This window comes from Seriola aureovittata, chromosome 4 (assembly GCF_021018895.1).
Source record: "Seriola aureovittata isolate HTS-2021-v1 ecotype China chromosome 4, ASM2101889v1, whole genome shotgun sequence".
Classification (NCBI taxonomy): Eukaryota; Metazoa; Chordata; class Actinopteri; order Carangiformes; family Carangidae; genus Seriola; species Seriola aureovittata.
This window is the reverse complement of record NC_079367.1, coordinates 4,074,746-4,088,387: the sequence shown is the minus strand read 5'-3', so window position 1 is coordinate 4,088,387 and position 13,642 is coordinate 4,074,746. Positions and strand designations below refer to the sequence as shown.

The 13,642-nt window shown below is 41.6% G+C and overlaps 1 protein-coding gene across 1 annotated transcript in view; it reads left to right on the top strand.

The window, feature by feature from the left end:
- sorl1 (sortilin-related receptor, L(DLR class) A repeats containing) overlaps positions 1-13,642 on the top strand; it is a 79,694-nt gene that overhangs the window by 25,945 nt on the left and 40,107 nt on the right. The window contains exon 6 of the mRNA XM_056373555.1: positions 3,234-3,414. Coding sequence (XP_056229530.1) covers positions 3,234-3,414 — 181 coding nt within the window. The remainder of the gene's footprint in view (positions 1-3,233; positions 3,415-13,642) is intronic.

The window sequence follows — 13,642 nt, the reverse complement described above, 5'->3', positions numbered from 1 at the left end:
TTTTCGGGAAAGCCCTAATTGAATGACAAACAGGACTGGCAGAAAAATGAGAAAGTGCCAAAACAGTGGAGGAGGGGTGTTTAGGAAGCGTTTAAAAGGCGGGGGGGGGGGGGGGTGAATTCAAAGGAAGGGACAGAGACGGACTGCGAATAGCCCTCCGTGCACTCTCAGCTCAGACAGCGTCCATCAGCTGAACAGGGGCCTTTGAAAGAAAGCCACAGACGCAGAGCCGAGCCAAGACACTGCTCCCTCTGTTCGGCTCTCGAGACTCCAGAGGAAAACACTCCGATTCGGACGGCAGACGATAAGATGCAGTGAACCTCCTTCATTCATTCTGTGCGCCACAGATTCTGAACAACCTCGGTCATAAATAGTTTGACCACGCTGTTTTGTCAGGGGTTGTATTTTTGGTTCGATCATGCTGATAGTCCGTATTTGCTGCTGACATTTATTATCTAGAAGAGGAAAAAAAAGGCCGTATCTATAGAAAAGACAAAAATGACAAGGATTCTTTGTCAGTGTGAAAAGCTTCTGAAACAGTCAGTGATTTTCGGTGGTGTGGCCGTTTCCCAAGGCTGAATTCAGTACATGTTTTTGAGACTGACACCTCTGAAGATGTTCTCCAACACCTCCTAAAGGAGAACGCACCGGGTAGCAACATAGGGTGGATCAGATTTAATAGATATTTTTGTCATCTGTGCGCAATTTAGAGTCTCAAGTTCACATTATATTCATGTCTGGGGACTGTGGGAAGAAAACACAGCACCCCGAGGAAAATGACACGACTCCAAGGCGTCAGAGTGTCAGTCAGTTTGTCACTCCATCAGGAGGTGGGGAAATGGCGCTGTATTAAAAATGCACGACAGACTGCGCTGGTAGGAGCCGAGGGGGGAAAGAAAATATGTGAACTTTGCAACAATTTGCACCTTTTAACGAATAGCAAGTGGAGCCATTGTGGGTTTTTTTAGCTGTGTCATCATCCAGCGCCGGCGACAGCCAGAGCCGGAGCCATGTTGTTTTCAGGTTGCCCGTCCCATTCTCGTGAACGCCATATCTCAGTTACGCCTTGACGGAATTTCTTTAAATTTGGTAAAAACGTTCACCTGGACTCGAGGAAGAACTGATTAGATTTTGGTGACTAAGTGTTAAAGGTCAAGGTGATCTCACAGAACATGATTTTGTCCTTGTGAACGTGATATCTCCGTAACGCCTTGAGGGAACAAGGATGAAATGATTAGATTAAGGTGATCAAAGGTCAAAGGTCAAGGTCAGTGTGACCTCACACAACAATTATTACAAAATTTCACACAAATGGTTCATATTTTATCTGACTGCGGATAAAGCGGCGGAGGCAGACAACTTAGTATTTCTCTGTTGTAGCGTAAACTGCTCAACAAAGGAGGAGTGGTCTGCCGTGGAGATCCCGACGAGCCGGATCCGGATATATAATAGATCGGTATCTGCAAAAAAACCTGAGATCAAAACCTGATCCTTTCTCTACTGTCCTCCACTGTGTTTTATCCAGCTCAGCCTGCTGGTGTTGCAGCGCTGCTCAGCCTACAGTACGAGCTCTCTGCTGCATATGTGAGTGAAAATTGGAGCATGCGAATGTGAAAAATGCACCAGAGACCGACTCTGTTCTGACACCACGGGCTGGCTAAATCCTCTAAGCTCCAGCAGGAACAAATCTGTTATCTCTCCTTTGTCATTAGCAGAGGACGGCGTGCAAAACATAAAACTAAAAGCTTCTCAGTTTTGACCCTCGCTTTCATCGGTTTAAAGGACGGACACACATGTCTCCAGAGGCAGGACGTATTAGCTGATGCTAATAAGACATTTTGTTTCAGTGCAGCAGATACTGTAATATGTAATCATCATTTAAATAAGCATCAGAAATGTCCAGTATTAAAGTTCCTCTCCACACGTTTTAAACTCTGTAAAAATCATCTGCCGTGATTAATATTTTGTTTGTCATCTCCTCTCACTTCCTCATTGAGAAATCTTGATCAGGCCTTATGCCCCGCCCACCACCACCTGCTGGCTCCAGGTGGACAGGTGAAAGAGCAGAGAGCATCAAGATGGTGAGAGGAGGAAACATCAGAGAGACTCAGAGTCTGAGACCAGAACCAGAGACTAGCAGACGGGTCAGAACCATTAGCTCGTTAGCATCTCTTATTTTTTTATGTTGTTTGTTAGCTCGTAGCTGGCAGTGGCTTACACAGTGTTAGCGGTTGTGCTAATGCTAACTCTCTCTGTACTGACAAGGTTTCAGGTTTATTTAGCCCCGCCCCCTGTCCCTACCAGTTGACAGGATTGGTTGCTGAGGTTTGTGGCGTATGAAACCCTCAATCTGTGTTTATGAGACTGTGATTGGTTCACTGCAGGTCAAGGTGGAAACACTCAGTCATGGTGCTGATGATTATTTCACTCATCATATGTCTTGTATTATATAAAAACATCATATGGATATGTTGATTTTCGTTGGAGGGCTCTTTAAAGAACTTGGACTGGGATCAGACAGACTTCATCAGGACATCTCTAGTACTTGTCGTCTCATTAGCAACCAAGCTAACTTGGAAGGTCAGAGAGCTATTGTGATGTAGCGTGTTCCCAGCTTGTAAGAGTATTAACTGTTAGCTTACTAGCGATGTTAGCATCACTGAGTCAGCGAGCATCCAGCACTGCATCATTTCTAAAGATACATTTTTACATTTTACACCTCACAAATCTTGGGAATATCATGTAGATATTTTGAATCTAGATTAAAATATATATATAGTCAAAATTAATTTTCAATGCAATGTTTATGTTTACATCAGTGAAAACAAAAACAAAAAGGTCATTCTTTAACTAGTTTGGTTGGAATCTATTTAAACAGCAGCATTTTGGAGATGAGACATCTGATGTTCAGGCCCATGAAGAGGATTTAGGAAAGGATTCCCCCCTTTGATGTTGAGAGGGAGGTTTTGGTGCGTGGCTCGGGTGGAGGAGGGGGTGTTTAAATTTTTATGTGGGCCTACTGGCGCTCCATTAAATAACTACTAAAAATACTGTGTTACGAAGGAAGTAAATGGATTTCAATAAAACTGGTCATGTTTTGGCTTCTGTAAAAACTGTGTTTGTTTTCTCAAGAACAACTGGTTAAAATATTGGATCTGTTGTCCTCCCTCCCTCACCTGCTCTTGCTTCTTCGACCCCTCTTCCCTCCTGCTCTCCTCTCCCTCCATCTTTAGGGGTGTGGAACCCTACGACCCCCCCACCACAGTGCTGGTCCAGAGACACGAGCCCCAGGGAGTCTCCACTATTCTCAGCAGCACCGACTTCTTCCAGAGTGAACAGAGCCGCAGAGTGATCCTGGAGCAGGTGGACAGCTTCCAGCTCCGGGACAAGTACATGTTCGGCACCACCTCACGGGTAAGAGAGAGAGAGAGAGAGAGAGAGAGAGAGAGAGAGAGAGAGAGAGAGAGAGAGAGAGAGAGAGAGAGAGAGAGAGAGAGAGAGAGAGAGAGAGAGAGAGAGAGAGAGAGAGAGAGAGAGAGAGAGAGAGAGAGAGAGAGAGAGAGAGAGAGAACTTCTGAAGGAAAAAGTGGTAGTTTAATATCTCATATATCTGTTTATATCTGTGACACGACACTTTTATTTTAATTAAAGTTAGTTGGCCGTGTGCCAAAGAGAAAATTCAGCCCTCAGACTTTTTGGCACCGTTTTCTGGCATTAAAAAATATTTGACCTGATCATGATGATGACTTTTATTACAAGTTAAAATTATGCCGATATGATTAATTGCTAAGTCAATTAACTCTTGACAGTTTTGATAACTAATAAATCAGATAATTAGTAACTTAAAATAAGTAAAAATTTTTCAGTTGTGGACTGGAGGACATTTTTAAGACACAACCACGTGACCCCTAGCCTGTCTCTGATTATCTGTGCCTTCAATGTAGATCTAGAGTCTGGATGTGGTTAGCCTAGCTTAGCATAAAGAGTGGAAACAGGGAAATACCTAGCCTTTAAAAAGATAATCCTATCATCTCTTTTAATGCAGAGAAATTAAAACGGTACACAAACAGAAAAGTACAAACGACAATTAGCCGCTAGCTGTTTCCCCCTGCCTCTAGTCTGTATGCTAAGCTAGGCTAATCACACCACAGCTTTAGCTCTATAGTAAATGTACAGACAGGACAGTGGTATCAAGTGCAGTTTTCCTAAATGTGTGTGTGTGTGTTTTTTTTTTTTTAAATGCCATAAAATATGCAGTTAAAATCCAACATCCAGCTCAGGAACCCTGTAAATTTAAGTTATTCTTTAATTAGCATCATGAATTATGCACCTGCTGAAAAAGCTTGGTCCAAAATGATTATTTCATTCCCTCTTTATTAAGTGAATGCATGAAAATAAAATGTGCCCATTTCGAACGTGTCCCTAAACTGAACTCGACCTATTCAGACGCCGTATTTAAATGTGAACTGATGACATTACTTTTAGATTCCTGTTTTGAAGCTGAAAAACCTCCCTGTTGTTTGCCTTGAGAGCAGCTGGCACGGTTGAATAACATTCACTGTTATTGTTGGAAACTACTTGTTCAAGTGGGGCCTTGAGTCCTTGTCAAAGCTTCTGAGTAAAAGCAAAAGAAACCAAAAAAAAACTGGACTGTGAAATAAAAGAGCTTCAAAGTAATGATTTTAGGAGTGGGAGTAAATTAAAAAGACAAAGCATGTTCTGTTTTTTATTTTCTTTGTTTAGTCACCCCTGGTTTCCCTGGTAGTGTTGCAAGGTTTTCTGCAGTTATAGATAGATATCCTTCCTCATTTAAAACTCTTTAAACTCCCCGGCACCAGTACTCAGAAACGTAATTAACATTTTAAAGAAGTATGTTCCTGCTGTTCCCACTGTGCATCTGCATTTTAAAAAGCCCACATTGTATCACAGGCAGAGTAAAGCGATGTAGTGAGCAGCCACTTCCCCACTTCAGCGTAATCTGCTGAGTCTGAGAGATGTTAGATCAATATTTGGCCGGCGGTAACGTGAAGCGCTGCATGTTTGTCATTGTTTGTGGCCAATGTTTGTGTAGCAGGAGCCTCGTTTAGGCAGCAGACAAACAGACAGCGGAGCAGATGGTGGAAATGATTTGGATCTCACCTCCTCCCTTGTTTCACAGGCAGCCTTGGACAGATTTGCTTCCCTCTGCGTCGCGCGCGTGTCGGCCCTCGCTGTCGGTTTGACGGCGGCCTGTAGCGGCGGATAGCTTAGAAGCAGCTGATTGTAAAGCGAGGTCGGCTGTGAGGGATTTGTCTGATCTCATAATTAGCATCAGATGGTTGGTGATATTAACTTAATGCATCCAGCTGCACCTCGAATCAGCAAGGAAATCAAAGGGTGGCATGAGCTACCGCTGCAGTGATTAAGTGACTATTTGCATACTGCTTACACGCTTTAAGTCACGGATTTCTACCCAACTCTGCTTCAGCTGGAGATTGATTTCTATACATTTTAATTCCCAGTGGAGTACTACACTAAATACACAGTGATCTGAATGAATACCTTCACCGCAGCTTTGTTTCTATCTGCTGCACTGTGTGCAGGTGACACTGATTGAGAGGGAAATTGATCCATTTTTAGATAATGTAAATGTGTTGTCGTACAAATGCATGATGCATGTGGTGCAGTTTCCAGTGTGCACAGCGAGCAGGCGGTGTGAAGCGCTATAGATCCTAACAGCATAGAACAGCCTTAAAAATTCCCAGTGGTTAAAGTGGTCAGAACTAATGAGTGCTGCTCATTATGTTGTCTAATAAGACGCAGAGGTTAACCTCACACAGCCTAAAATGTAAGTGTGGTTTTGTTTACCACTCAGTGAGGCAAGATGTTGGGAAAGCAGGAGCTGAGCCACACAATGATTCGCTTAAACAACAACAACACCACCCGTTACTGCCATCTTCCTCCACCCAGTTATTCTCTATTTATAAATCATGAATCAGCATTTCACAAAATTAAACTTCTATACCAGTTGATTTTTTATCTTTCTGCTGTTCAAAAGGAGCAGCAGACAGATGAGTGTTTCAGTTAATAAACAATCTGGAGTTAGACTTCCAGCCTGATCGACAGCGGGTAATAAATACTTCACGCCAGAATCTTTCACTTACACTTTAAACACATCACACTGTTGCCCCAGTTTAAAACAGGACTCAAAACGTACTTGCAGAACGCAGCTTTTAATTCTTGATTTCAATGCTTTTATCTTCGGCTTCTACTTTTTGGTTTTATTTTCTTTTGTGCTTTATGGCTGCACAGTTAATTGACTTATAATCATAATGGCATTATGGCCAAGAACATGTTTGTTTGATACAAGTCCCAAATTAAATAAATATTATTATCAATATCTTAGTCACTTTTGAGTTCACCGGAAGATTCAGTGCTGATCAGCTCCTCGTTCTGTCAGTTTGTGTAAAACTAAACACAACTAGGACAGAAAGCTTTAATTGTCAGACATGTCTAATTAGCAGAGTGTCATTATTACAATAGGAACACAGCTACATGAGAGTCACCACCACAGATGCAGGTTCACGCGATCAGATGTAGCTGCTGCAACAGTAAAAGGGAAGTGCGTTATCTCTAGTGGGTTTTTTATCTGATTGTTGTGCATCGTCTTAAGCAACGAATATTTCACAACAGGATTGTTGCACAGTCAATAAACCTTTTCTGGTTTGGCTGTTTTGAGCTGGTTCAATTGTCATGAGAAAAAAAGCGTTGAACTCCTGTAAACTGTCTGAACTTTGTTTGTTAAAGATGTAATGTTTTCTCTATGGACGCCTTCGTTCTCGTTCGGTATGGGGGCCCAAAAGTGACATGAGAAATAAATTAATATAAGGGTAAATAAATTGTTCTGATTAATTTAAAATAAAAACATTTCAATTTAGGCAAATAAGAATAAATGTGCTGTTTATTTTTTATTTCACATATATTTATTTCTTCTGTTATGATAATAAGGGAGGCTGTCGCGTACCTACGCCACGGTAACATTTAGTTCTCACTGACTGACCGATATAGTGTGTTAGAATGATTGCACTGCCCTCACCACATTAGTGTTGATTGCATAAACAATATTAGCAGAATACTAAACGACTTGATTAATCAGGCCACGCCCCATGAAATTGGGCAATTGATCTAGCAAGAAATAATTGTAGAGATAAATCAATTTGGAAATAAGTAAATAAAATAAGTAATTTATTTATTCATGCTGAAATACAATAATGTGGAAATACTGTGATATGAAAATAAATTGATTGATAATTTAATTATTTATTTAGTCTTGTCAGGACACAAACAATGTATTTATTTTTTATTACTCATCGTTGTTTATTAATTAATTTATTTCCTGTGTCACTTTTTGGCCCCGTATTCGTCATTAATCTGCAGCTGAAACAGCCTCCAACACATGCTCTTATTTTCTCTGAGTTGTGTTTGTTAAAAACTACAGAGCTCAGTGGTTTTAGGTAATTATACCCATTTATTATGTCTTCATTAAGAATGTATGGGTTTGGGGCTCGCTGCCTTGGATGTGGTAGGTAAGTCAGAAAGTACTGAGGTGGTCTCACAGAGCCTGGTCCCAGACTTTGAAGTGATGCGGTGTTGTAACCATTGACAACCATTTCAGCTAGTTAGAGAACCAGTTGACCGATCAGATCTCTGTTGGTGGGATGGAGGGGAGCTACATCTTTTGGTGACGTAGCTAGTCGGCTACCTAGCCACATCCATGAGTAATAGTGACAGTAAAACGATGACGGGCGTAATCCCATTCTAATAGGATTAGAATAATGGAATTAAAAAAAGATAATTAAAGAGCCATAAAATGGAGAGTTTTACCCAACAATAGGGATCCTGAAGAATAGAGTCCTAATCAGACTCAAAGACCCCAGCCTTCGGTCCCATCGATGAGACCAGGGGTAGATAACTGGCTTAGCTGATGTAATGGGGGTGTTGATAAGACACATCCCTTCTCCTCCCAGTTATCTGTTAGTCATGTATTCCCTCTCATTTAGATCACAGCTCCTCTCCAAAGAAGGTCCGGGAGAGGCAGAGAGAAAAACAGGAAGTGCAGACTGAAGGAGTGATCAAAGTGCATCATACTCTCTAGTAGCTTCTCATGCTTTTGATGATTTTCAGTTCCTTAGAACAATTTAGTGGATGCCTCAGACTTCTGAACGTTCCTGACAGTGCTGCTGCTCAATAGAGACACAAGTTGTATTATCCCCCCCCCCCCCCAAACTTTTTCTTCCCTCTGTTTTGCCTCTCAGGCTACATACATGGTGCCTTCCTTGGACTTTACACACTCGGAGAGGAAGATCTGCAGATGCTTAAAACATATCGTGTTAAAAGACACTAAAATTGATCAATAATCAATCAGTGAAGTACATTTATTTTTTCTTAAAGGTGCAAATACATTATCACCATGATTAAACCTACAGTAGTAGGTCCCAGTAGGGGGCAGCACAACAAGGTGTAAAGTACAGACATAAGAACTTTTAAAGATGGTTCGTGTTGTGTTTCTGGAACCTCGCGAGGCAGCTGCATTTCTTGCAATTGAGAATCCATCTTGTCTCCGAGCCGAACCACAACGGTTTGGACCAACCGGCGTCCTATGAGGGAGGAAGTACTGGCAGCTACAGAGAAGCATCTGTGACTTTTATGCGCAAATTTTCCTTACAAAGAGAATTGTCCACCGACTTGCTAACTAGCTTTCACACCTGCTTGGACTGAGGTTTGTTGTTGAGTTGTGTTTCCTCTTTGTTGTTCTCATATGATGGACAGATGGTTCATCCAATCACCTGCCAAGTGTTTTTTGAAAGTGCCTGCAGTTTTCCAACAGTTTCAATACAATGATGCATGTTTTAGCTCTGTTTTGGTCTTCACAAACTCCTGAGGAAAATATCTTGAACTTTAGATTTTAATGCTGTGTGCTCTGTAGCTAACTGCTAACTGTGTCTGCCTGCTGTTTGAGGCTGGGTAGAAAGTGCATGGTGGGTTTATGAGAGGCGTTTTAACTGAACACTGCTGATAAGAATGTATTAAAACAATGCACAGCTGTTGAGGGCTGTAAAACCCTAACAATGAGCTGTACAATGCAAACAAAAAAAGAAAAACTCTGTACCGCTTAAGTGTCGGTGATACTTCTCAGTGGGTTCATCTTAATGAGCAGCACCTTTCACATCACACTGAATAGTAATTTAATTTATTGTTCATCACGGTAAACACTTACTGTTACTTTCTACCTTGATGTAACTGTATATAAAAGCTGGAACTAGCATTCACATAGTTCAGTCTCAGTTATTTCTACTTGTTTGAAGAAGCCCTGACTTCATGCATCTTCCCACTTCTGATCTCAAACCTCCACCCTTGGGAGGTACAGAAATATCAGAGGCTGGAGATGAAGTGTGCCAGTTGCTGCATGTACATTTCTGGCTTCTTAGCATTAGGTAACTCCTTGAAACTCATCTTATCCCTGTATGAACAATTTCTGTCTGAGAAACCCAGTTATTGGTGCAGTAAAAGACATATCTCCAAACAATTTAGTCTTAAAGGTCCCATCCAGTGTAAAGGTCTGTGTCCATGTGTAGTGTGATTATAGATCAGCTCTAGCTTCTATATTCATACTGTGAAAGTATCAAAGCCTCAGTCCACAGAGAAATGCACACAGCCTGTATTCAGAAACTGAGCCTTAAAACCAGCCGTCGGGACTTCTGGAACTTTGTGATGTCACAACAAAGCAGTCACCAAGCCCCGCCCACCTGGACCCACCATCCAATTTTGCAGGATTTGGTTTCTCTGAGTGTTTTACCTTAAATCTGCTATATTTTTTTATTGCATCACTCAGAAAACAGAGGGGCCAATCAGAAGAGAGGCTCAGAGCCTCCTCTCTTCTGATTGGCTCACCGACCTGTTGTTACTAGAGCTCCAGAGAGAAGCCTGAGAGAGGAGATGTAAAACTACACTGAGATAGTTTCTGGTTCTTAAAACCACAAATATATCTTCTTATGGATCAAACACTTCAAATAAAACTGTGGAAAAATATAAAATACGGACCTTTAAAACCCCTTAAAACTTTGTTTCTCTATAACATTAAATATTTATGACTGAATAAGCAGGAAAAATAAGGTAAGGAAAAATTTTAGTAGATATTATTTATTAAAAGTTTAACTCAAAAATTCAGCCAGTCTTTTTTGGATGTGATCATGCAATATGTGATTGGCATTTACCTGGCAACATAAACAAACAACCACACAACTGTCAATACATTAAGATTACAGCGTTGCTAAACTCTTGATTGGTGCTACAGAAGTGACATCACCTGTTTCTAAACAGATGCTGATCCACTTAAAGGCAGTGAAAAGATCTTAGAGAGAAAAAAATAAAAACAAACAAATCAACACTGTTCTCGCTGTGGTAGGAAAAACCCACAAACTTAATACAAAACCAAATATATAAGCACCTTAGATCCCGAACAGAGAGACTGTGTATGAAAGAAGGACATGTCGGCTTTAGCCCGTCTGAATAACAGCATTGTTGGTGCATTTGGCCAGCGGGCCATGAATATGCACCAGATGATCCCTGAGATATAGGCTGGTACTCAAAGGCCGGATGAGATTCATTCTACATCAGTTGGGTGAAACAAGCAGGAGCCACTTTGCCTCGCAGCTTTGACTTGTGACATTTCCAGGTTGTTTCGGTGTCGGCGCTGGCACCTTTTTGTTATGATAAAATGTCAGCCTTAGATAAAGAGAGAGGCAACAGTGAACACGTGCTCTTCCTCTGGGTTATTCGTTAACAAATGTCACATTGTTCCTGTTTGCTGTGTGGGAAAGTGGAGCTTTCCCTCTGTGGGTTTGTGGCTTACAGGGAAATATCAAGGATGTATTTGAGTGTTAGTGGAGAGAGGTTTATATGAACCCTGGAAAACGTGACTCGGCACAAATACTGGTGATTGTTTGAGAAACTGGTGCTTTGCAAGGGTCGTATCAGCGTGTACAAGGGTTTGACCGTGAGAGGGGGACTGCTACTGCAAGGTGAGGGTCATGAGATGCGTGGAGACCATAGACGGTAAATAAAGATGGACGCAGCTTCTGTGACGTCACCCATAGGTTTGGCTTGGCCTTGTCTGACCCCGCCTCTAACTCCCAAAATGGGCAAAGAGGTGGAGCCGAGACTCCTGTGCGTGTCGGTTTGTGTCACCGACCTGTCACTCAAAGAGGCCACGCCCTCAATTATGCAGAACTTTAAGCTGTTATCAAATATAAACAGGCGTCATGAAGGAGGAATTAGCTTTAGAGGCCAAAACAGTTTCTGTACCAGGCTGTAAACATGTTTAATTCTGCTGTAAAGTCGGACATTTTAACATGGGAGTCTATGGGGACTGACTCACTGTCGGAGCCAGACTCTAGTGGCCAATCAACAAGCCCACTTGCAATACCGTTGTGACCCAGCATGGAGAACTATTAGATAACAGCAACAGGGAGCAAATGATGTGATCTCATGTGATCTGAAACATGGACTGGTGTGCAAAAACTCTGGGAAGTTGGAAACCAGAATCTCGCCAGAAGTCTGGTTTGTTGGCTTTAGATGGCAAACTTTGCCTTTATTGTGAAAGCTATGCCTTTCAGTTTCCTGCTTCCACTTCTTCTCTGAATTTCCTTTTGTTAAAATATCTCCCTTATGATTTCAATATCCCCTTCCAACTCACTTTGAAAAATTTGTGCAAGGACACTGCTGAGAGCCCTTCACAATAGAAACAGGAAATGACACTGAACTGTTGCCAAGGACCTGCCCGATCAAACAAAAGAAGCGATGACCCACCTTTTCTGTGAATCTGTGATTTGTTTTCGCTCAGGTGTTGTTGTTTTTCTGAAATATTGTTGTGTTTTGACCCTCAGGGCCACCGTAGATGAGCCTTTGTTTTCCCCAGAGACTCTTTAGCTCAAACTTTCCTTTTTGGATCATTTAAATGGTCAGAAACAGTTAATGAAAGTCTGATAAACAAAGAAGACATCGACGTTAGGTAGCTGAATGTACTGTAGCGTTTCCCCCTGTCTGCTTCAAGTTTTATGACAGTAATCCATTTATGTCTTTAGGAATTTGATAAAACATATAAGTCTCCCCCTTTTATTTGCCCCGGGGGTTTTTCCTCAGCATCCCGAGCACACAGCAGGTTTCCACGATGTTCACTTTCTACGATTGCTACTGCCGTTAACCCGGCAGTAGCAATGCTCCGGCTGCTCCTGACAATATGGCTGCATTTTGATTTGGACTGATGAATGTCAGGGTTGTGTGATGTCAAAATGATCGTAGTCGTGTGTGTTTGCCACCTGAACCACGTCTGGATTCAGACGGATCACGAGCTCAGTGTACTGCAGCTCTCTTACGGCCGCCGCTGGAGTCCTGTCTGTGGTTTCAGTGGAAAAATATACCATCACTTACATGTGAAAATACATAGTAGACGTTCTCCTGTCCAACTTTCCCTCTCGACTCACGAAGTAAACTGAGCTGAAAACCCTGACTGAGTTACTGTATATACACCAAAGAAGTACAGCAACTTATATGTTTTATTGTTTAATATATTATAAACCTTTCTAATCACAGTCTTTCTCCCCTTTTATCTTTTTATCCGTCTGTGCTTTGCCTCCATTTATCCCTCTCTCTCTCCACTCCTTCCATTTGTCTCAGTTTAGATGCTGCTTTGCTTTCACATCACACCACACAGTCGATGTGGGCACTACACCAGATAAATCAATAGACTGAATGGAAAAGGCTGACATGCTCTGCTGGAGACTGGGGATGCTCAGGCACTCAAGGATGGTCACAAATCCTTCCAAGACACACACACACACACACACACACACACACACACACACACACACACACGAACAAGCCGAACTGTCGGACTGAAACAAGGTTTTTGTTTTTTTTTGTTTTTAAATCTTCCTTCACTGTGTTGGAGTGGAAGTTGCTGATGGCTGATGTTGTGACTTTCAGTAACTTAATATTGTAGATTTTAAAGCAAAAACTTGCTTCCCCAGAATTGTAGTCCTGTCTCTGACTCCAAAACAGAAACCATTAGCCACAACTGACCAACATAATAATACAGCTTTACACATTTTATAATAATAATAATAGTCATGATATAATACTCTTCTATAGATGCCTACTCTGCACCATATCCATCATTCTGTGCTTTTTGGTTGGTTGGGTTTTGATAGTTGGTTCTAATTCGGGGCTTTGCTAAGCTGTCGGTGCTATCAAATGTCAAGGCAGATTTCCTTTAGCTTTAGACGGAGCTAGGCTAACAGTTTCCCCCCGCTTCCAGTCTTTATGCTAAGCTAACCTGACCATCTCCTCGTGCTAGTTCAGTGTTTAACTGACAAATTTGAGCGTGGTATCGATCTTCTTGTCTAACTGTTGGCAAGAAAATGCATAATTAATAATAAATATTTGAATTGTACATTTAATTTCAGCTCGTGTCACTTTCAGGTTGTGCACATTAATTATGATACCAATAAAAACTCTAGTGTTTTGGTCTTTTCTACCGCTAAAAGGCAGATAATGGATAAAAAAACTGAATGTTAAGTTACTCGCACATATTTAAAGCTAAATC